We start from the raw sequence: 26,517 nt of genomic DNA on the forward strand, positions 1-26,517 counted from the left end.
TGTCTTCCAGCTGTTTGATCATGAAGGAGAGGCTGAGCTGACCCTTAGGAATACTGGCAAGTTGGGCTTTGAATTTAGGATCATAGACCCTGACAGAGAGGATGGGGCAGATGAGGAGGCAGGGGGACAGAGGCAGGCTAGGTTGGAAGATTCCGAGCAGCCAGATGCACAGCAGCAAAAAGACTATGAGCAAAATGAGAAAGGACAGGAGGTCAGACCTGGCCGGCCCTTGGTCATCCCCACCACAGTGAGTTCATCTTGGGACTATGTGTGAGACCATTTATTATGTAGAGAGTTTTGTTTTTGTTCACCATTTTTTTGTGTTTTTTTCATGTGTGTGTGTCAGGGTTACATTCATGCTGGTGCTGTGCAATGTCTGCGGGTGCTGTACCTCCCGGGCAGTCCTGAGGTGTTTGAGAAGCGGCTGCTGCTGCAGGTGGCCCTCCTACCACCGCAGGACATCACTCTGACTGGGGAGGGAGTATTCCCGAGGATCAGCCTGAACTTGCCACAAAACCTGTGTATGCATAGACATGCACTCAAACACAGAGACATGATTGTATTCTTACTGCATAAACCAAAGGATGACAATTTACAATACAATACACAAGTCTATTATCTATTGCTATGCTTATCCTTTTAGCCAGAATCACAAAGGGTATCTGTATATTGGCTATATTGTATATATAAGGCTATATTGTATATTGATTCTATTTGCTCAAATGCAATTATGGTGTCACTGAAAGGAAGTGTTGTCTGTGCGCTGGAACGTGACAATTTGAAACTTAGTCAAACTCGGTAAACTGAAAGTGCTTACAATGTAATAGTTTATTGATCCCAATAGGGAAATTGTCAGAGATCAGAGTCAGCTCCAGAACAGAGCTGTTCCCCTCGAACCTAATCCATGTTTTGCTGTTTTGCTTTCTAACACCTTCCTTTTATCAGAAAGTATTGAGCCCATATCTTATGGTTGATGGACAGGTCTCCCTAATTATCATGTCTCCATGCTAACGAATATTGAGACACAAGTACTGCTCATTATTTCTGCACTGGTGTGACGCTGTGATTCCCTTACAGCAGAGGAGTGCTACAGTGATGTGGTGCAGCAGGCCAGAACAGCTGTGGAGGCAGATAGAGTCGAAGTGGAGCTTATGAATGGAATTACCACTGGTGGAGGAGCAGCAACAGAGGCCGACTGCACACTCACCGTCAGTGACTAAAATGAACAACGTTGATCTTATGCAATGAAAACCTTGTATCTTCAAAATATTCTTTTTGAGGATTAGGAAAAATCATCTTAAATTCTCATTCGTAAGCATGTTCTCATAGTATATTGAGTTTTTGACTTAATGGTCATGTTGGTTATTGGTGAGTTTACTATATGTAATGTAGTGAGAATTAGACAACATTTCTTCTAATACAGGAAACATATGTGACTGGAGAAGGACTAAAACTAATGAAACATAACATTTAATAGCTTATATATGTTTGTTCTACTCATGTTTGTGGACATATAAGAAATACTACTTGCCACTGCAATCAGCATATACAGTATATTGTACATATTGCACATATATTTTCTTTCCATATGGGTTTCTATATGGGTTTCTATATCTCTGCTGTTAGTAACCAGCCTTTCCTGTAGGGCTTTTCCTGCTTCTTATCTGTGTATTGATTTTCTAGGGAGTAGACAAGAACCACTGAATTACAATGGATATTGCTATTTTCTGTTCATCCCCTCTGTATTTACTCATGGCTTGGTGTGCTGCCCAGCAGTATTTGACATATCCCCTAACCGCTGAAATGAAAATGCAAACATTATCAAAGCAGGTGAGGATAAAGACTGCAGAGTCTGCAATACCTGTGCAAAACCTGACAAACTGGCAGCATTACACCAAATGGCAAACTGATATGAAAAAGCTTGCTTAATTATCCATCATTATATTTAGACACCTACAAATGTATTTTAAAGTCATGCTTGGTTACAGTTTGATCAGTCAGAATGATAATTTATGGCATCCACAATTATGATAAGTCGAGTAAGAGCAGTTCAAAATATCTCCAGTAGAATTCTTAAAAGAGAAAATGTCACAGATGTCACAGATATCATTATCACGCAGTCGCTTCCCTGATACATAATACAGATATCTGTAATTAATTTATGACTAATGAAAACACTAAGATAACTAATTACTTCTTGTCAGGTCAGTCAGATCAGTGTTATTTAGATAACCTCAAGTCACAATTTTGCCTCAAAGGGCTTTTTAGTCTTTATAGCCCTCAGTCCAGATAAGGAAAAACTCTCCCAAAAAAACCCTTTCACAAGGGAACAAAGCAAGCAACAAACACCCCAAGAGGAACAACAGAGGGGGGATCCCTCTCTCTAGAATGGACAGACATGCAATAGATGGTATATTTAGCCTGGTCAAAATGGTGTCTCCAAAGCCCCTATATGTGGCATGTTAGCATTTTAGTTTAGCATAGTTTCTAAGATATCCTCACAAGTTATCTTAGTTATCATTTTGGATATCTAAAGCGAAAATATTACTAGCCATAAGGCAATAGTTGATATATTGTACGGTACTGGAGGTATGTATAATCAGAAATTAAAATGCACAGATAGCTTAATAGAAATGAAAATACCTTGAAGGAATATTCTGCAGAGAGTTTTGACATGACAGATTTGGGATGGTTTTAACTCCCGTTCTGAATAGATCTATTTGTTTCTATTTTCAATTATCACTAGTTCAATTATCACAGAACAAAACTGTGCATGTAATTGTTATTTCCTTGCTGCACCAATGGTTGTAAAAATGATCTGGTGTGGGCAGTTGATCATTCCATATCTGCAAATCTCAAAGCCATCCAGCTTTCAAGGCCATGGCCCTTTTCAGGGTTGAAATGACAGCCTGCTCTTCTTTGCAAGACCAACATCCATTGCTAAGCATTGAATCATGTCAAGTTATGTCCAGAAACCTAATTTTGATCAGGACTGATTAACTTGTCATCTCATTGTGTGTAATGAGAAGTACAAATTCTCAAAAGGAGCTTTGACCATTATAACTATTACAGTTCTTACCATTCAGACTGCACTGTTTATTTCTTATGTAACTCTTCAATACTTTTTAGTAACTTTTGAATCTTTATATACCCCTCTTTCTGTCTCCCTCTCCCTTTTTCTTTCCTCTCTTTTCCCTCCTGCTTCTAGTATGAAGAGCTGCTTCACATGGAGATTGAGAGACTGTTGGTCAAAGACAATGCTCTCGCTGTGGCTGGCAGCCTGCTGGAGCTCAGAGACTCACAAGGTTCCTCCAGAAAGTGGCACAAACTTAGCAAGTATGTTCAAACACACACACACACACACACACACACACACACACACACACACACACATGCACACACACTTGGCTGAACAGATGGTCCACTTACTGCACAGAAGCGAGAATTGTGCTGTGTAATTCAAAGAGTTTGGGATTATGAATAATATCTGGCTGGGCATGTTTTTGTACTGTGGTACTTGTACAAACTGACAGATTTCATGGTGTGCATTGTCTGTTTTCATTCATACCATATTGTGATGCATTGTTTAGCATTCACAAATGTATACTGCAGATTGTGAGATATAAAATAATCAAGCTGATTTTCAAGGTAAAGAACTGTGTGCCATCAAAATAAAAAGCACTTCAAACGTGGAAAGCTAAAACTTTAACAACTAATTTGGTCAGTTTTAAATGATAATTTCATGGATAAATCATTGACCTTGTGAGACCATAATACGATCATGACAACTGAAAACAATTCTGTTAGATGTCAGCAAATCATAAAACTGAAGTATTTCCAAGCCCTGCTTCAGCAAACAAACTTGATGTACAGCATGGATGTCGCTTGCTACTCTCTGACACATGCCTTCACCCCTGTCTCTTTCCACTCCTTCAGGCTCCTGCTCCCAGAGTATGTTTTGGATTTTGGTTGTGTCATTCCAGGCAGAGTCATCAGTCACACTGTAAATGTCACCAATACTGGGTCAGTGGCTGTATCCTTCCATGCTAATCTCAAACCTCTAGCTGGCACAGGTAATGTAATATATATCTATATATATATATCTCTTTTTCTTATTTTCATATGATGTCTCACCATTAATGTACCAAAATTATGCAAAAACGTGATGATGTAATTGGATAAGAAATAGATATACAGAAATAAATGTTTTTGGCCCCCTTTGAGCACATAATCGCACAAATGTTCATGACTGTCATGAACATTTGTGCGATTATGTGCTTATTTCATCTGGAAAATAGAATATAAAACAGACGAAATCTCTTTGTGCTCAAAAGACAGTTTGATGTTTTGGGAAATACACTCATTTGATTTCTTACCAATAGTTAAATGAGGAGATTGATATCACTTTCATATATGTTCATAAGATTTGAAGCAAGAGCCAAGAGACAGTTAGCTTAGCTTAGCACAAAGACTGGAACCTGATGAAACAGCTCGCCTGGTTAAATGCACCAACCAGCACCTCGAAACCTCAACCTGTCCCAGTACTTTTGGAGTAGCAGCGACTTTTTGGGGATTCTGCTGTCCCACGATGAAGACAGAACTCCGGGGGTCGTATTCACCGCACAGTACATTCAGAGAGCTCCTAATTTAACTGAGTCCAGGCTCAGGAGTGATTTAGGAAAAGTCTCAAAGCAACTCAGACAGAAACTTTTGCTTTAGTGACAAGGCGTGCTTCACTTCATTGCTATGTATGACTCATATTTTTAAAAGCTGTGACTGATTGATCAAAAAGAAGAGAAAAATATAAATGCACTCTCAGTGATAATGGGCATAAAATGGACAATGAAATCAATCAGCCTAAACATAGAATTTAATCTCGGTGTAATTACGAATACTGTTTCATGTAATGAATTGAACATGTATTTACCATAGTGGTAATTTTAGTACTTGATGTATGTAATAGACCTATTAATGGGAGAAAAATGGCTAAACTTTCATCAATTTCTGTGATTACTGGTGTTATAGCGTAACTGTTGGGCGGGAGATGTGAGCACATCTCTAATGAGATCGACCACAAACATTATCCCTGCCCGATCTAATCTGTAGCGTTTCATTAACTCACTGTCATTCAGTGTTTGGAGAATTTTCCTCCCACCTCTTTGTCTCTCTGTTATTTCCTCCTCTGCTTAACAAACTCTTAAGCCTCTTAAAAGTCCTCCTCCCTTCTCCTAACAGTTTTTCACCTCGTTTAAAGGCAAACTCGCTTTGTGAATAAGTTTTATCTTTACCACAATCTAGTCTTAACTGGTGCTGGTAGGTCAGTTTGTTTTCTTTACACTGAGCCAGGCTAGCTGTTTCCAATGTTAATGTTAACTAAACGAACCATCTCCTGGACGACTTCATATTTACAGACAAGTATGACAGTGGTATTGACTCTCTTTCAGATCTTCTTTTTTTGAGCTGGCGAAAGTTTCCACATCTATAATTCTGCTGATATAACCTTGAATTAAAATTAGTGTGAATGTGTGGTTGCTTCTTCAAAGGTTTCAGTGCCGAAATTGAAAAGGTGAAAAACCTGCCCTGTGGCGAAACTCAGGCTTTCACAGTTAAATTTGATCCCCAAGGAGCCAACCTGAAGATGGGAGACATTAGTGTTATTATGCCAATACAGGTACACAAGGACTCCCGTGAACATGTACATGTGTCCATATATTGTCATTTTTTCTGAATGAGTGTCAATTTTCTACACAATTTGGTCCTTGTTTCCCTCATTGATCAGCATTGTGAACTTGTTCCTAAGTGGGTTTTTTTTGGTTTTGCAGGTCACGTGTGGTCCAGTGGTCCAGGTGCGGCTGTGTGCAGTGGTGACCATGCCAGCCATCACTGTTTCCACGGATACACTGCAGTTTGATACTGTGCAGTGTGGCATGTGTCAGGTAGTACAGCATGATCACATGGAATGATGGTTCTTTGCTGCTTGTGTTCTTTGACTTGAATGAAAATGTACTTTTACAGCTCATTTAATTTTGCTTTGTGTCATCGACATTGAAAAGTAGGAGAAAATGAAAGTCAGTGAAAGCACAAATGCTGTGTACAGTCTGACACTGCTGGCTGTGTGCATGGCACACTAATGAGGCCCACTAATGAGAGACAGGTATTCTGCCTCACTGTGGTGCCCTCTTGTGGTCAGATCAGGTTAAATCTGTCATTTATTGTATTTTATTCTGTTTGGTTTTATTGTTTTATTGTCTCTAATTGTTTTTACTCATTTTATTGTAAAGCACTTTGGTTCACCGAAAGGTTGTTGTAAAGGGCTGTATAAATAAAGCACATTTACATTTACATTTCCAAGGACTTCTCTGACCAAGTTGTTGTTACACATCTTTGAGGAAGACAACTTTTTTGGAATAGTTGTTTTAATTGAAAATCTGTCTGTTCTGTTTATGCCAAACAGTCATGACACTGCCCTCATGTTGTTGTTGATAACCTTCTAAATCTTGTGTCATATAACCCTCTCCATCAGATGAAGACAATACAGCTGTTTAATCACGAGTCTGTGCCCTGCTACTGGAGCATGGCTGAAGAGGTGAAGCCTTTCAAAAAGGTGCAAAAATTGTCATTTTATTCAACATTTTCCAATTAATTTCCTAATGTGATATCCACAAAAACAATTTCTACATGGCATCTTTAGCTTTTGGAAAGTACAGACATACGATTACTGCATTAGGGTGATGCTTGCTTCTGATCTTGCTTTCCCTCAGGTAGATAAGTTCCTGCCTCTCTACGAACGTAAAAAGATCCTGCAGGAGCGGCGACCACCTCCAGTGGTGTTTGAGATGATTCCCAGCTCTGGCATGCTGTCCCCTGGTGAACGAGTCAATGTCCAGATAAAGTTCAGCCCTGCTGAGGGGGTAAAGAGCTCGATTGATTTTATAGTGTGGCACAGTGTCATGCAGAGCAGCACGGCATACATGGGTTACTTCTTGTATGAAATGGTGGAAACATGTTGTAAAAAACAGCTTTTATGAAGTATAAAGACAAGGTCAGTGACCTACTGTATGTATGTATCTCCAGGATGTTTACAGCAGGCAGCTAGTGGTCCATGTGGCTGAGAGCACCCAGCAGGTGTTCCTCACAGCCCGGGGTCAGGGTGAGGAGCCTCAACTTGAGTTCTGCCCATCTGTGCTGGAGTTGGGGCCTTGCCTGCCTGTCAGCACTGAGGCTGAAGCTGAGGTCACGGTCAAAAACCCCTGTTCTTTCCCCATTGAGTTCTACTCCCTGGAGTTGGACACACAGTATCTTGAAGAAGAAAAGGTAGGAATTGTAATATACAGACAAGAAACAAGGCCACAAACAAGATCTGAATGTGAAATACAGTACAAACAGTACCCTTGTAAGGGGACTGTCTTCTTCTGGTGCAGTCTCATGTAAAGCCCATAGGAACCACTTTTCTTGAGTCAGCCATTCATACACCAGGGGGAAGCAAAGTCATCAATCATGAGAGATCATGCCTATGTCTAAACACACACCCCCCCCCCACACACCTTTATTTTACCTTGATAGACCGAAGAGGAGGTATCCTCATTTACAGTGCGTTAAGATGTAAAACAATGCTTACGTATAAGGTGCTCTGTAAGAGAATGACATTTCTGAATAATGGTATGTGGAGCAACAACTCTAGTGAGTACCAAGATTGTATAAAACTCAGAGTTAAAAGGGATGAAATATCAGGTGGAAGCATCTGTATTAAAGCTTTAGAAATGCATACAAATCAATGCTAGGTCTGCCTCACAGCCAAAGATGGCCAGCAGGCATTTTGATAAAGATTGCAGTGGTGAGTGGTGGAGGGTGCATTAAGGGCTGAGTGGCAGACAGCATTCAGTGATTTCAAAGTAGAGGCGGCAGCTTTTCCATATATAACACCCCCATAATCCAAAACAGATACCAAAGTTGATTCAACCATTCTTTTTCCATGGTGAATAGGGAAGCAGTTCTTATTTCTGCACAGAAAACCGGCGTTTGCCCACAGTTTAACAATCAGTGTGTTAATTTGGTGCTCAATAAGATTATTGTTAAGTCAGATACCAAGCTGTTTATACTGAGGCGCTCTGTCTGTGAAGAGACTCAGTATGAGTAGCACAGCATCCATTTGCTTTTGTCTGTATTTAGCACTAGCTTATGGTTATATAGTTGGAGCTGAAGTGGCAATATCATTTATCTAACAACAATGGACCACACTCAATTAATTTTTAGAATATCAGAATGAACATCATCATTAAAAGTAATGAATGGTCGACAGTATTGAAAGCAGCACAAGACATTTTGCTCTCCGGGGGTTGGGCAATGCCTTTTACAAGCAGGAGGCCTAAAAGCAGACTGATAGGGAGTCAGCACAGAAAACGAAGGGAGATATGACCTGAGTTGATTATTTACCAATCATTCCGAAAGAACAGAATTTAGAAATAGGGTGATAAGGGTGATTTATGTCAGGTTTTGTCAACACCTTCATGTAAATCAAAGATGTAAGCTGTTTTCCAGCAGGCTGTGGAGATAATTCCAGTAGAGACTGTCAAATTGAAGATATGAGTTATGCATTCTGCAATCAGTGGCATTTTACGAACAAAAAAGTATTATCAGCACCAGTTAATTTCTTACTCTCAGTGATAAGAAGAGCATCAGTAACTCTCCTAAGACTAAGGGAGGACATACTGAAGCCTGGTGGAGATGTATTACCCTGTAGTTCAGTCTGTGGTTTGAGCTTATAATTCAGTTCACTCATATTGTTATCAAGAACATGTCCAGAGGAGGCAAAATGAAAAGCTGTGCAAATGTCTCTATGGGCTGTTAATGATGCCCAGTGCTGATGTGAGCTTATTATGCTTCGAAATTGATTTTACAACCTTCCAAATTTTACTGAGGTCATGACAGGAGCTGGTGAAAGAGTGTAGGCGTTAGTCAGGTTTAACTTCTTAATGCAGCAGTACACCAATAGTTGTCTGAACACAAGCCAGTGCGAGGGGTTTTTCGACTGTCTAGCTTGAACCCAAACTCTACAATCTGTGTTACTATCCTTTTGTCCTATTTCCAGCTTTTTGCATCAGATAGTCACAGAAAGGTTAGTTTTAGCTCTATCTAATGGATAGATGCCCTTTTGGAGGCACTCAGAAAGTAACACTGTTTCCTGACTAGTCCCCCACCCCAAAAAAACAGGCATTGAAAACAGGCATTGAATGAATGAGAGAGAGGGAGTGTGAGACTATGGACAGAAGTGTTGTGTGTCTGTGAAGCGTCTGTATCGTCACTGCCCTGCATTATTATAAACTATGATGAACCGGTCACGTGTTTAGCCCACATCCAGTCCATCCTGTCTCTTCCTCTTCATCTCCTTGCAATTCTCATGTATTAGCTCTCTGTTATTGACTGTAGTTACTGTGGCTGCTTTGACATACAGTATGTTGTGTATGTATGTGTTTAAGTCTGCTAGAGTGTAAAATGTTCTCAAATTGTTGTGAATTGTCGATAATAACTATTATATTTAAGTTATCCCAGCCATTAAAATCAATACAAAAACATGAATATTATGCACCACTTATGACACTATACATTAGACTGACCTTCTCTCAGCATCCCCATCTTTGACTAACTTCCAGCATCCCTGCCTCACCTAATAACCCTCTTTTCCCATTACTTCATCCCACATAGATCCTGCGGCTGATGCAGGGTTATGATGAGAACAACAAATTACTGCTGCCTCCCAGGGCTCCTGAAGAAAGTCTTCCCAAAGAACTGCTTGACTATTACAATGAGTACAGCTCGCAGCTGAAAGATGACGGTAGATTAAAGCAAAAGCCTGGTCATCTGCAAACATTAAGATCCTATCCTGCAAGTGTCTGCATACATTATTGGTGCATACCTGTTTCAATCTAATCTTTGTTTGCAGAAGAGCTGAATGCAGGCTTGGATGAAAACCAAGCTGGGATGGATGACACACATGAGGAAGAAAAGAGGTCAAGACAAAATGATGGCCATCTGCCAGACAGCAAAGAGGAAGAAGTGCACACTATGAGTGCGAAACCAGTTGAATTACGTGAGTCTGACGATTTCAGAGGCAGAACTTAGCCTGCTTATGAAATGTGAGTGTAATTCACTGTAATTCCCACAGCTGCTGTGTTTCTAGATTAACTTCAGCTTCAATTGACTTTTTTTGTACCAGAACAGAACTTTGAACTTGGCTTTCTCTCTAATGCTTGTCTTTTGTGCATTCAGTCATTTCAGAGATGACCAAAGAAGGAAGCAGTGTGAGACTGGGGCAGCTAGAGATGACCCCCGTCTCCACAGCAATTGCCCGCCACATGCATGTTGACCTGTCACCTGAGGGTCTGGCTGCACGCAATCGCAGAGGCATTGCTATTATTGTATATGGAGCCCCACTGACAGGTGAAGCAGTGAAGAGTAGAAGAAAGCATATTGCCGCACTCACTCTGCTGGGATTGATGAGTATGTATGTGTAAAATTGTGTGTGTGTCCTGTTCCTCCACTTTTTCAAGGTAAAAGTAGCGCAGCGGCTGCTCTGGCGTGTCATTACAGAGGGGCGTGTCTGAGTGTGGATGCTGTGGTTACAGATGTACTGATAAATGGCACTTCACCTGTCAGCCTGACCGCAAGGCGACTCTATGACTGCGCTGTTGCGCAGTATGTCGAGAAGAAGGCTGGGGAGGCTGGTAAGCATAAGATCCTTCACATGCAGCGCAATTCTGTCTCATTTGGGTTTTTTGGGTTTGTGTATCTGTTTGGGGAGTTGCAGAAAAAGTGGCTTGTGACTACTTCATCTACTGACAATGTGCCAATGAACAAGGCATTTCATCACCAATCACTTCACGGGCACGGCTCAGTAGTCAACAGTAGAAGTCTGTGATTCTACGAACCAGCCTTGTGCTTGTAATTGGAAATTATACATCTTCTACAGTTAGACAGGACACTGCTGCAGAAGAGTGTTCCATTTAAAGTGGTAAATCAAGGTGAAAATAAATATATGCATTTGCTTGCAGCTCAGACTGTTAAAGAAACCACAGGACCAGGACATGCAGCACATCTTGAAGCCTCAGATCCAACTCCAGCTTCCCATGATACCATGGAAGCCAGCAAGGACAGTTGCAGTAGAAGTGACTCCATGGCTCCTCAGGAGACTAAAAACACACACTTTGCCCTCTGCCTGGTACATTTTCTCAAGTCCTCTGAGTTTCTGGCGTGTTTTAGTGTCACATTGAACAGTTGAATCATTGAAGTCCAGGATACATTGTCATCTTTACAAGCAAAAAATCTCTGTTTTAAATCTGGGTGTACAAGGATTATATAAAATTGTGAATACAGTGTAATACTGAAATATGATAAACTAATTCCGTTGGTGTGGTTTTGTTTCAGGGGGGAGATGCCACCACACTCAGCAGTCTCTTTCCAGAACAGCTACTGGTTGATATCCTGGCGGAAAGATTTCAGGTAAGTTAATACGTTGTTTTTCCCTGTCGAGAGATGGTGGCAGTAGTAAATATGCTGTATGCTGTAGTGTATTGTGTGGCTGATAACAAAATGGTTTCAAAATAACTGCTAGAGCACAATGTCACTTGACTTATATATAGTGAAGACAAGACCTACTTAAAGGCAATTAGATTAAAATGCTACATACGGACGTCAGAAAGACTTACAGCTATTTGTACTTATAACCTGGCAGATGTCACATGTATTACGTTGAACACTTTCACTAAAGTTTCACTTGTGTCTTCTCATGTTTGCTGTCTTTGTCTTGTCATTGTCGTTGCTATTGTTGCTGTTGTCATGATAACAGCTAAGCGATTGTCACTGTGGCATAGTGATTGGTGGCCTGGAGTCTGTGTACACTCAGTCAGTGGCAAGCACGCTACAAGTTGTTCTCAAGGCCCTGAACAACCGCAAACGCATCTATGTAGTCAACCTGTCCGACTCCTACGCCGGCCTGAAGGCACGGGAGAGAGCTCAAAGAGAAACTGAGGGTAAAAAAAAAAGCACCAGCTCACACACAACATACATAGAGAGTGTGACAAGGACAGAACTCATCTAAGATATTGTGTTATTTCTATTTAGTAATGCTTATGACTGTACAGTATGTGGAGCTGTCTGTGTGTGTTCTTTAGAGGCTCTGCAGAAAGAGAAAGCTGACAGGGAGGAGCAATGGCTGCAGGAGCTGGATGAGGAGAAGTATGACGCTCTGCCAGAGGAGGAGAAAGAGCGTATTGTCCAGCGATATAGAGAAAAGCTCAGACAGAAGAAACTCAGGTACTGACTGGAGGAGGACATGAACATTTTTTATAGAAGGATACTTTCAGTCTGGCTGTCAAAATCAGCAAATCCAAAGATGTTAGTAAATAGTTAGGGGGTAACAGTTAGTTGGTTATATATTTGTTTTCGTGATACATTTAATTCTACAGTAATTGATTTGCGTATCATAATGTATCTGTATCAAATTCATTCAAATTAAGGCTGTATGATTGTTAAGTCAAATAAGTGCTTTCTTCTGTCTCTCTGTGAGCAGATGACTGGTACGACAGGTCTGGACCACTCATGAATTTCATTTGTAAATTCAAAATACGAGAAAATTAGTTTAGTCTTTTCACCTACTGACTGACTCCGAATGCCACCCTGATGCAGAAGGAACAAAATGATTTAACCAAGAAACACATAATGAAGTATAGAATCAAATGAAAGTCGAGAGGCAGCACAGTTGTTCTGGAGGAACAAATTATATAGGAAAATATATTTATTTATCAAATACATATCAGATTGGACTATGCATCTGCATACCTGGATAAGATCTTCATTTAACCCTCCTGTTTTTCATGTCGTGTACATTACTTGTTTGAAGAGAAACTTTATGTGTACTAATGTGTGTGCGTCTGTGTGTAAGGGAGCTTGAGAGAATAGTGAAAGAGCAGGAAGAAAAGAGGCAAGAGCAGGAGATGAAGAGGCTGAGAGAGGAAGAGTTGAAGAAGAAGAGCAAAAAGGGTGGAAAGAAGGACACTAAAGAGGTGTTGAGAAAGAAGAGTGTGCTGGAGGGAAAGCAGGTCTGTATTCAGTTCCAACAACCCTCTATGAATGCAATCATATGTGAACCACAACAAGCAAGCTCCCATTAGTTATCCTGTCTGTGACCGTGTGATTCATTTGTTTCATTTCCTGTCCAGTCAACAGATGCATTGAATGGGCAGAGGGTGCCCTCCTGTAACAACTCTAAAGAGTCACTGGTGGACACAAGAGAGCAGCATAATTTAAATGAAGGTGCACTTTGATGATTTTTCTAACATCTTGGCTCCAGGAAAATGTGAATAATATACAGTAAATGAGTAAAGGAGACGGTAATCTGCTTGGTTAGTTGCTGACATATGGTCCTCTTTGCTACTGCAGTGCATCATAGCAAACAGGCTGATGATTTACTAAAGCAGACAGAAGAAACCACAGTGTTACATGCAGAGTCTCCTCAACCCACAGACAGGATAGAGAGAGAAAAGGTAAGTTTAGTGCTAAGCGAAGGCTTTGATGCATCTAACCCCACACTACAAATTCACTGTATCTCATTATGAAATATGAGGGTAACACTTGCGCTTACAATGCACAAAGTACAGCATCATTCTTTCCAACCGAAAGTGTAAGTCGTACTGGAACATACACGTAGATACAAGGAGCAAGATGTAAAGGTTTATGGGACTGATACTGTTGTTATGTGTTGCTGTTCATTGTTGTTATGGACAACAGGAAGTAGAAAAGCTTTTTTATAATGAGGTTTCTCAATAAATACAGCTAAACTAAAAACCAAGATTGTCCATCTAGCAGCCAAGGCAGTTGTGGAGGGTGATTGATCTCATGTCCTCTCACTGTGTAATGAAGTCTACAGTCCCTGAAAATCTTTATTAGGAGTAAGCACACAAAATTTAAATGTGATACATTGAGCTATAGGTCATTTCATGGCTTTCAAACTCAGCACATCTGTTCTGCTGGAAAACTAATTTCAAACAATATTAATCTGCATCCGATACTGAGCAGACATAATACAAAAACCACAGCCAGTATTTATACACAACATCTCTATGGCATCCCTCAACAGCAGCTCCACAGAAGAAAGCCTCAGCTGACACTCACCACCAGCAAAAAATGTTTATGAAGTGTGGTGCAGCTCTCGAGGATGGTCATGCTCATGTAGCCTGTAATAATAGAATAGGTTTAGATTAGATTCCCAAGTGCGTACTGCACACATAAACCATTGGTACAAAACTGTTACTGTTCAGTGGACCCATCTACAAGTGGAATTATAGAGATGTAGATTTCCATCCTGTACATAATCTTATAATGCTCAATCCTGAACTTCACTTTCATACCTGACATGAAGTGTGTTTGTTATTGGATCTCAGGGTACAGAAACTGCAGAGATGAAGGGCCTAAAAAAAGAAAAAGAGTCGAAGAAAATAAAAAATGGGGAAGAAGAAAGAAGTAATAAAGAAGTACCAGGGAAGAAGGGCTTGACGGAAGGAAAGGAGGTCTGTATATACACGGCATTCAGTGATTCCTCTCTGAACCAAATCCTCTAAACATGACTCAGTTTGTAAGGAATTTTATTTTTAATTATTTAATGTTCTTTTTATGTAGTCAACAGTTGCTCTGGATGGACGTCAAATGTCTTTCTGCAACATCTCCAAAGAGTCACTGCTGGATGCAAGAGAGCAACATCATTTAAATGAAGGTGCCAGCAGATGTAAGGAATCACAGCATGGTTCAGTGCAGAACGTAGGAACCTTCAGGCCATACTGTTAAAAAGGATAATTACACTTTTACTCACACCTTGAAACCCAAGATTAGTGATAGGTGTTTCAGTACATCAATTAGGGCATACAGAAATATAAAAAACTAACAAAGTACTCTGAGTCATCATTCTGATTAGCAAAACTGACAACATGTTACCTTAAATGAAACCATGTATTATTGTTGGTTGTCTTTGCTAATGCAGTTCAACAAAGCAAGGAAGCACATCATTCACATGAGAAGACAGATGAAACCAGGGCATTACAGGCAGAGTCTCCTCAACCTGCTGGGAAGCTGGAGAGAGAAATGGTGCGTTACAAATACTTTCTATTTCTAGACTCTTTATTAAGATAATGATAGCCATAATGGTTCCTGCATTCACAAACAAACTGAGACAGCAGCATGTTTTGTGTCGCTGGACAAGTAAATATAATTATCTTCCAATTATATGTGCAGCTCTTGAAAAGCACTATTGTTCATACTGTCAAACTTTGCACTGAATAGTTTGCAAATACAGTCATTCAGTGTGCTTTGATAACATTTAGAGAGGGACAATGAGCCATGATCTGCCATACATTGCAGCAAGAGTATTACATTCACAGTTGTGTGTAAAACAATTAACTGTCAAATCCACCTCCAGCATAACATTGGAACAATAACCACACAAATATTATGAAAGTACCACACAGATACTGTTTAATGCAGTGACAAATTTGTAATCTTCTTGCTGTAACTACTGTCCGCCTTTGCTCCCCAATCCAGTCCAGCGTGGATGAGCTGCAGTCTCAGTTCAGTGTGTATGAGCAGAGCCAGGAACAGGTGGAGCACATCCTGCAGCACTGGGACCGAGCCCATGGCTTGTTGCTTGTCCCCTTCCCCAGTGAAGAGGCCCCACTGGTGTCAGAGGATGCCACAACAGAGAAGCAGGTGAGTTTGCTGGCTGTGTTCTGTATAATTAACTTAGCATTATTGGGAAAATTATGCTATTGGTCTTTATCACCTCCTAAACTGCTGCCTGCCATTGGCCAAACCTCTTACATTTTCAATAACATTGGAATACATTTCAGTGAAAACTGAAAACAAAAATACAATACACATTTTTATGTGGAATTCCTTTTGATATTCCTTTTCGTAAGCATTGAAGAATTGATCATATCACAACATAGGAAACAAAGTGAAGAGTATAGAGTGTGAAGAGGTGTATTGTATTTCAGTTTGTCCAGCAGAGGGTAGCATATCCTGCCAGTACTAAGTGCAGAGCACTGTCGGTAGTCTTAATGAGAAGCTGGCAGTTGAGACAGAGATGTATATATCCATGCCAAAATAACCATCTGTCCAATCACAGCTTTAAGGCAGAACCATGGGTGGGGCTTATCACCACTGACAGAAGCCATGGCAGTGAGCCTTTCACATCAAAATCATTTCCTGTGGGGCTCGCCACATAAGTGTCCAGACAGACACTCAGAGGGATCTTCTTTGCAGGATTCTAGTTTGCACCTAAAGTCATTAACTGTCTATTTTCACCATAAACTTTATGAAAAACACATGTACAGTATGCATGCATAGTATTGCTGCATGTTTGTACAACCAGATTACATTTAAATGGGTGAGAGGTGGATACATGTCCCTATGAACACATTCTTAAACCATATTTGCCAATTTCGAATACCTCCGTTATTACTTTATCATATTTGCATAAATGACCAACATGGACAAAATTTATCACCATTAATTCATATTAGGACAGCGAAAATTGAATTTAGTGTAATCCATCTGCCTGTGTACACAGACCCCTGTTGGCAAGAGGAACAAGAAAGGCATTAGCAAGGCCGTGTCTCCAATGCCCAGCCAGATGGCAGCACGAGCTGAAGCAGGCAAGACAGGGGATAAAGTGTCTCCACAGGACGTCATTCCTCACATTGTGCTGAATGTAACAGGGAAAGATTATCCAAGTGCCACAGAGCTGCTGAAAGGCCGCACTCTGCCTCCACTGGACGAGGTACGTTTTGCACTGATGTTTGTGTTTTTGTGGTTAGTATAATTCATTGTATGTGTCTTCCTAAAATGTATCCTATCACTTTTTTCATCAGTTTATCATCACTGCCTTCTGTCTCTCCTTTGCTCTCATTAGGTGTTAGATGATTTGGGGTTGGGACCCAATGGCCCACCCATCCCTCCTCCCGTCACCTTCTCCATGGTTCCTTTCCCCAAAAACAGGCAGCAATCTAACAGGAACCTCACCTGTGACTGTTTCACCTTTCTCCTTCCCTCGAGGCTGGACCAACAGGGTGAGGAGAAGAAAGATCCAGAGGAAGATGCACAAGCATCAGTTGTAAAGGTAACTTTACATCACATGAATATACACTAAAGCACATGCATGTACAAGTGCAAATTTAGCACTGTGATGGTCATCCTTTGATGGAAAGAAGCAGCAGGATTTAAAGAACATATACAAAAGCAAAATCAATTTTAAAAATGAAAAGTACAGATTTTAAGGTCAAAATTATGTTTGTGTGGTTTTTTTGCCCACCAAAGGAAGAGGCAACAGCAGCAACACCCTCCAAAAGTCGCAGAAAGGACCAGGATAAAAAGGGTAGAGAGAGTCAGAGGAGTAAAAAACGAACACTGTTACGCAACTCCTCCATGTCTGACTGCACTGAAGCAGCACAGCAAGACCAGCACCAAGGAACTTTAGAGCTGAAACGCAACCAGAGGCAAGGGAAAACACACAGAAGCACAGTGTACAAGAACACATTGTTTTATTTCTTTTCACTTTATTGTTCTTATTGTACTTAATGTGTGTGTGGATGTATTTGTGTGCAGCCTGACAACGTTTCGCTGGGTTGTACCAGCTAATGGTGAGGTGGTCCTGAAGATCTGGTTCTACTCAGACTCCCCAGGGAAGTTTGAACAGATCTTCAACTTTGAGCTGCTGGGCACCCAGAGACACTACCAGCTCACCTGTAGAGGAATTTGCACCTACCCCTCCATTTGCAAAGACTACAGGTCAGTCAGCATTGGTTAATAACGTAGTTCAGTCATATAAATTTTAAAGAAAGGAGAATGAAGGGAAAGGAGGGGTTATGACAGATGAAAAATACATACTCAATACACAATAGAATTTTAATGAGGCCACTGATGGGACATTTAGGATTACATCTTTGCTTAAAGTGGGAACATCAGCTTGCTGTCAAAAGCAGGACAGTCACTCTGTTTTGTAGCAGACAGCAGCCTGCTACACAACACAAGAGCCACAGACTTTTAACAACTACACTAACTTCCCTACTGAAGTTTCCTTCTTATCTGACCTACAAATGTGAGCTCACACATTTTGTTCAGCACCTCAGCATGCAGCCACCAAAGAAACATTCACCGGAGAAAAGTGCACTACTGACGTTAGTTTGCAGGCTAGATAGCTAATTAGCTGCTGAGCTGTAGCACATTAAACAGCTTGTTCTGTTGGATGCTGGCTCTTTTTCTTCAATGCGACCAACAACACAGTGTGTGTTCATGGCTTGTAGGCTGCAGCACAAGTTCGTAGTTACTGCAACACTTTCCTTTTTATCTTTCTTTTAATAATAAAAAAAACTATTCATCATAAAAGACATTAATGATGTATGTAAACATATTGAGTTTTGACTGCAAACAGTGACTAAGTGTGATTTCAATTGGACTTAATTGTTTTGTATTTGGTTTCCCCAGAACTCTTTTTTCCCTCAGTAAGAAGGTACCAAAAATGGAAGAAGGGATCCAGAATACTTACGTTATCAAACCTGGATACTTTGAGTTCGGACCGTTACTCTGTGGAAAGACCAGAGACAGGTGAGAAGCAGAGTGATGGCAGTGAATGCCTTAGTGTGTTTGCATCAGTCTTTGCCTCTGTATTTCCATATTGACATCTGTCTGTTTCTGTAGATACAAGGAAAACAAGTACCCAGAGAACACAGAGAGGTTGGTGATCCATAACAATTCAGGTCTGGAGGCTGAGGTCGAGTTCCGTTTCCAGCATGATACCCAGGCCACCACATATCTGCTAGACCCCCCAGCCATGACTCTCAAACCTGACCAGAAGCAGGTACCCGCACTGTCTATAAACATTGGTCTTACCTCTCATTCAGATCACAGACAATGTGTGGCCAAAACAGAAATATCAGATTGAGAAAATGTTTCTGTCCTGCTAGGAGTTGACAGTGTGGGCCTACCCAACAAAGGTGGGACATATGAAGGACAGTGTTATTTGCTATATCAAGGACAATCCGGAGCTTGTCATCATCAACCTCTCCTGCTGGGGAGTTCGGCCAGAGCTCAAGCTGGAAAGCAAGCATTTGCACTTTGACAGGATTTTGCTGCACAGGTAACAAAATATAGAGTAGTAAATCAGGGAAGACAAGTTGTTTTTCTACAATGGCTTGACAAGGGATTTTCACAAAGCGCAACGAACCTCCTCTAAAGAGTGGAGCAACATGATAAAGTGAAAATACTGTACATCAACTACAGCAATTGTCACCTATTCCTCTGCCTTTTCTTCATTCAGCCTACCCTCTTCCATCCTTCTCTCTAGGCGGGACAGCCGTAGTGTGATGCTACATAATAAGACAGCACTGCCGGTATCCTGGAGACTGCAGGGTGTGGAGGAGTTGGGTGATGAGTTCAGCGTGCCACAGGATCAGGGCATTGTCTCACCTAACTCCTCTTTCCCCTTGAGCTTGCACTTCAGGGCCAAGAAACCACTCCACATTAAGAAGATCCTACGTCTGGAGGTAGAGGAAACTGTAGACAGAACATATGCTGAAATGAATGTGAAGTAAGGTCAGTATAGAAAGGCTGTTCCAATGCTGATGTAGGCAGCCAGTCAAAAGTTCCTTCAAATGGCAAGGATGATTCTAAGATGTGGAAGAGTCAGATGGAAATGGGCAGGGCCTATGCAGGTTTGTAAGGCAATATGTATCAAAGTGGCTATTTCACATATGTGCTTGTATGTATGAACAGGATGTGCTGTGTGTTTTGTTTCAGGTATCCGATGTGGAGAAGATTCTAGGTATCTTGCACACGGAAAACATACAGGTCACCGCTGAAGCCTATGATATAGCTCTGGAAATCTTACCAGGTACAAACCAGCAGAACTTTCAAACATTTAATTTATGTAAAGGCCAAAGTTAATTCAGGTCTTCTCCAACTTTGCATGAATTTTAATTCTATTAAGAGACATGTAATTCTGACTGACTTCTTGCTGTGAGGTTACTGTGTTAACCACTGTGTGACAGAGCTGCAGCTCTGATGCCATGATAATTAAATATATACTATATACTCATGTTTGCTTGGCAGATGGCTCTCTGGACTTTGGAACTATCAAAGTCTTTGAAGAGACCAAACTGTCTCTCAGGATGAAGAACCAAGGAAAATATGAAATAGCCTACAAGTGAGTTTGAACTGCTGGTTTTTGACTTAACAGTGTGCTGTAATAGTAAAGTATATGTCTGAATTACTGTAAGTGAGCCTTATCCCACCATGAAGCTAGTAAAAGTTGTTCACTTGCACTCTTTTCTCTCCACAAGGTTTACATTGCAGCAGACTGAGGCAGCCCAGCCGAACCTAAACTCCATTTTCATGGTGTCCCCCAAGAGTGGTAGTCTAATGCCCCACGAGAAGCCCACAACAGTGCACATTGTCTGCAAACCCAGTATGGAAGTCTTCATCAGAGAGCAACCAATTCTATCTTGCCAGGTCTGAGCCAAACACTGATTTAATGATCCAAGCTGAAGGTTCAACTATATATTGAAGTCATAGTAATAATCGCAAGATACCTGGACTGATTTAAGCCTGGGTGCTTTGTTGCGTGTCGTACCTCTCTGCCAATTTGTTCCTCCCAATTTGTTATTTGTTCATGTGAGATAGAAGGCACAAGCTGAGTCATGGCAGCATAACATGCTTACTTTACTTACAGAAATGTGCTTTAAATGTGTACTTTTTCTAAAAAGCAGATATATCTTGAATTTGTCAATATTTCAAGGTACCTATTTAAGTGCAGCTTGAACAGATTTGCTTGTTAAGTCCAAAATAACAACTTCCTGGAATGAGGTGATTTAACAACTATAAACTGAATCAAAGCTTCTCATGATTTACTGGATGCTATAGAACGCTTTCAAGTTAAGACTTGGATTTCTCCTCTGCAGGTGATTGAACCCAACATTGGGAATGGAGGAGAAATTGCTACCTTAGCCATCAAGGTTTCAGTCAAGTCGGTCTTCTCCAGGTTAGGCCTTGATTCTTGATTCTCTTTTATATAATACTTATAGATTTAGGTTGTTATAGCCCTCGCTAAACTTTGTTTTTGAGTTCTGTTGGATGATTATCTTTTCTTGTTTACGAACCATTTGACTCCACAGTGTCATGTTTCAGAGTGTATCTTTTACCACCTCATCAATCTGCAAGCTTTACTTAGTTGACAGGGGGTTGTTCTGAGAATCAGCAGAAGCACAAATTGTGAACTTAACTCTTAATGGATCTCTTTTAGGTACAGGATCACACCTGCATGTGACATCAACTTTGGTCCACTGGTCTACGGCTGCAAGAAAAGCCAAAGCTTCACTATTGAGAACAATGGAGTCTTTGAGACCCGTTTCACCATCTGCCGCATGATCACGGACCCTGCTCCACCAGGGAGGCCAGGGTAGGAGAACAGAACACACACACAAATGTGGACACAGAGACACAAAAGTAGTAGCTCAGCACAGGGATTATTTGCTTGTTGGTGAACCATGTCTGCTGACGTATGTGATAATAAGCATAATTGTGCTGCCAGTCCCTGCAATCTGTTGTTGCCTTGTCAGGAAGGACCGTGCGGCTTTTATGATGAAGGCCTTTGATGTGAGATTTAAACAAATTAGAAAGAAAAACAATGATGTGACAAAACCAATACACAGCAGGAAGTTAGTGAAGAAGCTAAGAAGAGCTGCCAAAATTGCAATAAATCCAGACGTTCATCTGTCCAGCACTGATATTGGCTTTAAGAAATGGACAGACATGGGGCTCGTGTATATTGGCCAGTTATTTGATAGACAATTATTGAAACTGTTTCAACTCATTTAAGTCCTTGACCTGACCGAGATCATTGTAGGGAGGGAGTTTGACTGGAAGGTCACAAGCAGCTATTTCAGAGCTGCAGCCATAATGGCTCGATGTGGAAGATCTTCAGGATTATGTTGGAGGGGTTGTGACTACCAAGGAGACTTCTCACAAATATTACTGGCTAGCCTAAATCTACAGGGGTGCTAAGAGGATGTTGAAAAGTAAATAGAACTAATCTTGGATACAAAATGAAACTTAAACTGTTTATGAAGGACCTTACTTTTAATAGCAAAAAAACTAATAAGTACTAAAAACTAATGTGGCCTGTGTGGGCTGTCACTGGGTTTAATATCATTCTGAAAATAATAAAACATCTCTCTGGGACTCCTTTAAATTGCTTATTAAGTGCAGTATTATTGTGTAACAACATAACATATTGTGCATGGATTACAATTAAGCATGAAAAAGATATTCAGTTTAGCTTGTAGCCATTATGCTTCAAGTTGAGGTTGTAGTGCTAGGAATAATTTAACAAGCTATGAAAAATTGCAAATGGAACAACAAGCATTGTTATAACAAAAAAAATGATCCCAAGGTCCCAACGTGTATTTATCTGATCAGTTATGACTCCCAGAAAGTACATATTTTTGTTTGCATGCATTCAATACCAGAGAACGCAATTTATTGTCCACCACTAACGCTGTCAACTGTCAGAGGTCTCAGCTGCTGCCTGACATGATAAGAATCCATCACAGTATCACTTCGCTTAAAGATGTTTAAAGTTGTGCTTTGTGTCCCTGTGTGCTGATCTTAGGGGTCCATGTAAGAAGGTGTGTCGAGACAGCCATTCAGGGAGGGCCACTGATGATAGCAAAGTGAGACGTGAGTCTCTCCAGAAAGACACAAGAATTACACAGGTGAGAGAATGCTAGTGGAGATGACAACAATGATTTTATGACGTTTTTGTTTTGTTTGGACAGGCCTCTCCCTATTTGTCTTTCTAATAGTGGAGGAGAGCCCACAGGAAAGTGTTAACCATTTTCTCACACTGAAAAAGCTACTTGTTAACTCCCATCATGTGTTCTTTTGTATTTTGGGGATTTTTGTGATCTCATTGTGGAAAATTACAATGCATGCATATTTGAATCAAGTTGAAGGTGGCTCCTGACTGGATTCCCCAGTATTCTCATCTCCATCACCTCTCTGATCATGTCCAGATTCGCCTCACCATGGGGGTGTTCTCAGTGTCTCCCTGCATGGGGAGTCTGCAGCCAGGATCTCAGCAGGTGGTGACGGTGAACTGTGCAGCTGAACAGCTGGGTGTCTGGAAACAGGGTCTGCTCATCAACATCACTGACCGTGACCCCTCAGACCAGCCTGATGGCATACCGTACAGTCTGCTGGCTGAAGTCTGCAAACCAGGTGAGAGCTGCATGATCTAAATCTGTCTTATCTGATGGATAAACCTGACCAAAGCTGTGGTTCAGTTCCCTACATGTCACATGTATGGATCCTCCAGAGACCACTAAGATGGGCTCAATGTGTTGGGATTCAGGAAAAACAGGGTGGTTTCTATTCCTGTGCCATGTAAGAATATGGGTTTGAAACTCATATTATCATGGTCATTTTCGTCAGTAAGATATTTTTCATCCTCGTGATCATAAAAGCCTGAAGGACAGAAGGGGTTGTGGTTCTTCAAGTACTTTTCCTCTGAATAATACTGAAACTGACGTTTTTTTGGGGGGTGGGTTCCCAGGCATTGCACTAGATATGACCTCCATTTTCGAAGAACACCATCTGTGCCAGAACAGCAGTCAGCTCCTCTCTGAGCAGTTTTGCAATGCTGAGGGCATTTACATCCGTGAAGATAACAAGTTTATTTTCAACAAAGTCCTGGTCGGGCAAACTGCTCAGGCCCGCTTCAAACTCACCAACAACAGCAAAGTGCCCTGTGTGCTCAGCCTGGCCATCAAATATGTTGGCACTAAGGTAAGACGTGTCAAAACATGGATAAACGCTTACAGCAGTCTCACTGATTCTGGTAAATGGTAGTTAGCGGTAGTTAGCTAACATGTCCTGTACTTCTCTGTAGACATCCCGTAACGTGGACGTTTTTGACTTGTCTGCTACAACACTAAGCATTCCCAGCCAGTCACACTCATTCGCTGTGGTCACCTTCACACCCCTGACGATGCAGCTCTACAGTGCTGTGTTTGAGGCCACAATAGAGGGGACTAACAGGTATATGAGTGCATGACTGTGTATGCATCTTCAGTGTTCTCTTACTGCTTGTGTGTCCATTTATTTCTACTGCTACTACTGTGAGTATAATAGTAGAATACTGTAGTGTCATCCCTTCCTTTGCCTTGCTGTTCAATGCCCTCTACTGTTTTGTTTGTCTGACCCAGAATGACACCCACACTTAAGAGCAAGGAGCTGGAGTTCAACCTAATGGGAGAGGGCAATCTGCCCAGTGTGTGTGTGGTGCGTCCGGCTCTGAGGAACAGTGGAGAAGGTCCAGCGCTGCACTTCAGACGGGTATTGGTAGGGCGCAGACATACCCTGCCCCTAGTGCTGCTAAATGATGGAAATGTGCCAGCTCAGGTAAGAGGGGACATATTCCTTTGTCCTTTTATTTGTTTATTGACTTCTGCCATCCTCAAATCATTTTAAGCAATACTACATACTCATATATATGTAATAATTACAAGAAAGCCCAAGTCACCTGTATTTACAATGCTCACCTAAACATAATACACTAGATAAGGTTCACTGTCTTCAATAAAGGTGCTTTGTGGCTCTCTGTGTTGTGTAGGTCCAGATTGACATCCTAGATAAACATGGTGTGTTCACCCTCAAAGCTGCTCCTGGCAACACTTGCAGCTCCATCCACTCCACTCATCTTGAGGGCACCACTGATTCAGGTACAACTATCACTTGTTAAACTGTCTACAGTAGAATGCAGCTCCTCTTCATTTAAATTAGTAGTAGTAGTAGCAATTTGCACAATGGAATTAAGCTACACACACACACAAATCCAAAGGTGCTTTTACAAAAGATGCCATATACTGTTTGCTTTGGTGTGCCTATGCTCTTGTTCCCAAACAGGACTCCTATCGTTAATGCTGCTGCGCAGTACTATACAGTTTCATCAGTACATGTGCTACCTCAGCATTCACTTGTTTACTCTGGCCCAGTCGCATTGTTCACACTAATTTCTAGGTTTACTGAACCCTAGCAGACTTTAACAGACTAATGGCAACTGTGATTGCAACCCAAATTAAATTTTCATCTTTCTCTAATAGTAGTGCAGATGTAACATTATATTTAGAGCTATTCTTTCTTAGTAATAGTACTGAACACATGAATGCTCCACCTATTTAGCATTGCACTCCTATAACATTGCTGGAGTCAAAATTGTCAGTGTTACTGTTGTGAATAATTCTATCAGCTCACCAACAGCTCTCTATATCTCTTGTTGGTGATACTTTTCCGTCTTCCACAGGGCATCAGTTGGTGCACAGAGCCACCTTGAGCCTTAACGTTAACGAACAGGTGGAATTTGAGGTGAGCTTCTGCTCTGACAAGCCGCTGAGTGTCAAGGCCAAGATGTCACTGCAGGTGGAGGACAACCAGTACAGCAATACCATAATTAGAGTGACTGGAGAGGCTTACCAGGAAATCGTCTCTCTTGACAACATCAGCAGGTCATTGCAGGAAATAGACCAGGAAGATGATGAGGAAGGTAAGAGAAGAAAGGAAGACAGGAACTTACTCCTGTGATGGAATGAGAGGAAGAGGTGTAAAGCAGGCATATTAATCAGCCAAAGTAGCCGTCACGCCTTGATTAAACTGAAAATGGCTGTAAGTGTTGTGATTTAGTAACATGGGAGCTTGTTTCTTATCCTGGATTGTTCTAGAAGTTCTGTTTCTTTCTTATAGGCATTTACGAGGTGCTGAATTTTGGTGACTGCCATGTAGATCATCCTTATCAAGAGAGTTTCACCATGACCAACCGCAGCAGCAGACAGGTGGTGAGGTTTGAGTGGCCTCCTGCCGGACCCCATGTCTGCTTTTCACCACAGGTAAAGCATTGAAGGAAGGAATGCAGGTGTCTGAAACTATGATGTCTTTTTTACTGCTCGCTTAAGATGATCCGTGGTTGTATATGATCGAAATGAATCTGATTTCTTCTTACAGGTGGGACACCTTCATGCTGGTTGCTCTAAGGAAGTGACTGTCACTTTTTGCTCCAACCAGCCAGTGACTCTGGCCAGCCAGCCAATGAGATGCAAGCTTTGTGAGGTGGAGTTTCAGCAGCCACTAGAGCAGGTGGCTGACTGGGACGACCAGCAGAGGATGGTGCAGCGGCTGAGTTCATTCAGTCAGGCTTCACCACAGCAGCCTGTGAAGAATAAGGTAAGCATGTTGACTGTGATGTGACAGAGATGTTGACGAGAGAATTACCAGTTCACAATAATAGTTGAGCAAACATGTATATGTTTGCATGCAGGTGATAAAGACAGATCCTGAGCCTTGCTGCTCTGTGGTAGAGGGCTCCCACTGGGAGTTGGAACTGCGTGTCAGTGCAGTTTGTGACTATGTGAAGTTCAGCTGCAACACCGA

General features: G+C 41.3%; 1 protein-coding gene across 1 annotated transcript in view; it reads left to right on the top strand.

Moving 5' to 3' along the window:
- Positions 1 to 26,517, top strand: part of hydin (HYDIN axonemal central pair apparatus protein) — a 79,942-nt gene that overhangs the window by 41,740 nt on the left and 11,685 nt on the right. Inside the window, exons 27-74 of the mRNA XM_070971968.1 lie at positions 11 to 247; positions 347 to 521; positions 1,078 to 1,208; positions 3,209 to 3,336; positions 3,937 to 4,073; positions 5,544 to 5,671; positions 5,823 to 5,936; positions 6,524 to 6,604; positions 6,762 to 6,911; positions 7,075 to 7,314; positions 9,703 to 9,853; positions 9,941 to 10,087; positions 10,267 to 10,437; positions 10,548 to 10,717; positions 11,054 to 11,215; positions 11,422 to 11,496; positions 11,843 to 12,026; positions 12,168 to 12,309; positions 12,938 to 13,094; positions 13,215 to 13,308; positions 13,435 to 13,538; positions 14,436 to 14,561; positions 14,671 to 14,776; positions 15,020 to 15,132; positions 15,586 to 15,750; positions 16,613 to 16,822; positions 16,955 to 17,161; positions 17,359 to 17,537; positions 17,647 to 17,829; positions 18,526 to 18,645; positions 18,739 to 18,898; positions 19,005 to 19,177; positions 19,385 to 19,583; positions 19,837 to 19,930; positions 20,149 to 20,242; positions 20,379 to 20,547; positions 20,997 to 21,076; positions 21,338 to 21,493; positions 22,706 to 22,808; positions 23,109 to 23,313; positions 23,648 to 23,880; positions 23,984 to 24,134; positions 24,296 to 24,495; positions 24,707 to 24,815; positions 25,397 to 25,636; positions 25,834 to 25,976; positions 26,092 to 26,310; positions 26,405 to 26,517. The exon at positions 26,405 to 26,517 is cut by the window's right edge and continues 48 nt beyond it. Of these exons, the coding sequence (XP_070828069.1) occupies positions 11 to 247; positions 347 to 521; positions 1,078 to 1,208; positions 3,209 to 3,336; positions 3,937 to 4,073; positions 5,544 to 5,671; positions 5,823 to 5,936; positions 6,524 to 6,604; positions 6,762 to 6,911; positions 7,075 to 7,314; positions 9,703 to 9,853; positions 9,941 to 10,087; positions 10,267 to 10,437; positions 10,548 to 10,717; positions 11,054 to 11,215; positions 11,422 to 11,496; positions 11,843 to 12,026; positions 12,168 to 12,309; positions 12,938 to 13,094; positions 13,215 to 13,308; positions 13,435 to 13,538; positions 14,436 to 14,561; positions 14,671 to 14,776; positions 15,020 to 15,132; positions 15,586 to 15,750; positions 16,613 to 16,822; positions 16,955 to 17,161; positions 17,359 to 17,537; positions 17,647 to 17,829; positions 18,526 to 18,645; positions 18,739 to 18,898; positions 19,005 to 19,177; positions 19,385 to 19,583; positions 19,837 to 19,930; positions 20,149 to 20,242; positions 20,379 to 20,547; positions 20,997 to 21,076; positions 21,338 to 21,493; positions 22,706 to 22,808; positions 23,109 to 23,313; positions 23,648 to 23,880; positions 23,984 to 24,134; positions 24,296 to 24,495; positions 24,707 to 24,815; positions 25,397 to 25,636; positions 25,834 to 25,976; positions 26,092 to 26,310; positions 26,405 to 26,517 (7,328 nt within the window). The remainder of the gene's footprint in view (positions 1 to 10; positions 248 to 346; positions 522 to 1,077; positions 1,209 to 3,208; positions 3,337 to 3,936; positions 4,074 to 5,543; positions 5,672 to 5,822; positions 5,937 to 6,523; positions 6,605 to 6,761; positions 6,912 to 7,074; positions 7,315 to 9,702; positions 9,854 to 9,940; positions 10,088 to 10,266; positions 10,438 to 10,547; positions 10,718 to 11,053; positions 11,216 to 11,421; positions 11,497 to 11,842; positions 12,027 to 12,167; positions 12,310 to 12,937; positions 13,095 to 13,214; positions 13,309 to 13,434; positions 13,539 to 14,435; positions 14,562 to 14,670; positions 14,777 to 15,019; positions 15,133 to 15,585; positions 15,751 to 16,612; positions 16,823 to 16,954; positions 17,162 to 17,358; positions 17,538 to 17,646; positions 17,830 to 18,525; positions 18,646 to 18,738; positions 18,899 to 19,004; positions 19,178 to 19,384; positions 19,584 to 19,836; positions 19,931 to 20,148; positions 20,243 to 20,378; positions 20,548 to 20,996; positions 21,077 to 21,337; positions 21,494 to 22,705; positions 22,809 to 23,108; positions 23,314 to 23,647; positions 23,881 to 23,983; positions 24,135 to 24,295; positions 24,496 to 24,706; positions 24,816 to 25,396; positions 25,637 to 25,833; positions 25,977 to 26,091; positions 26,311 to 26,404) is intronic.

This window comes from Chaetodon trifascialis, chromosome 10, assembly GCF_039877785.1.
Source record: "Chaetodon trifascialis isolate fChaTrf1 chromosome 10, fChaTrf1.hap1, whole genome shotgun sequence".
Classification (NCBI taxonomy): Eukaryota; Metazoa; Chordata; class Actinopteri; order Chaetodontiformes; family Chaetodontidae; genus Chaetodon; species Chaetodon trifascialis.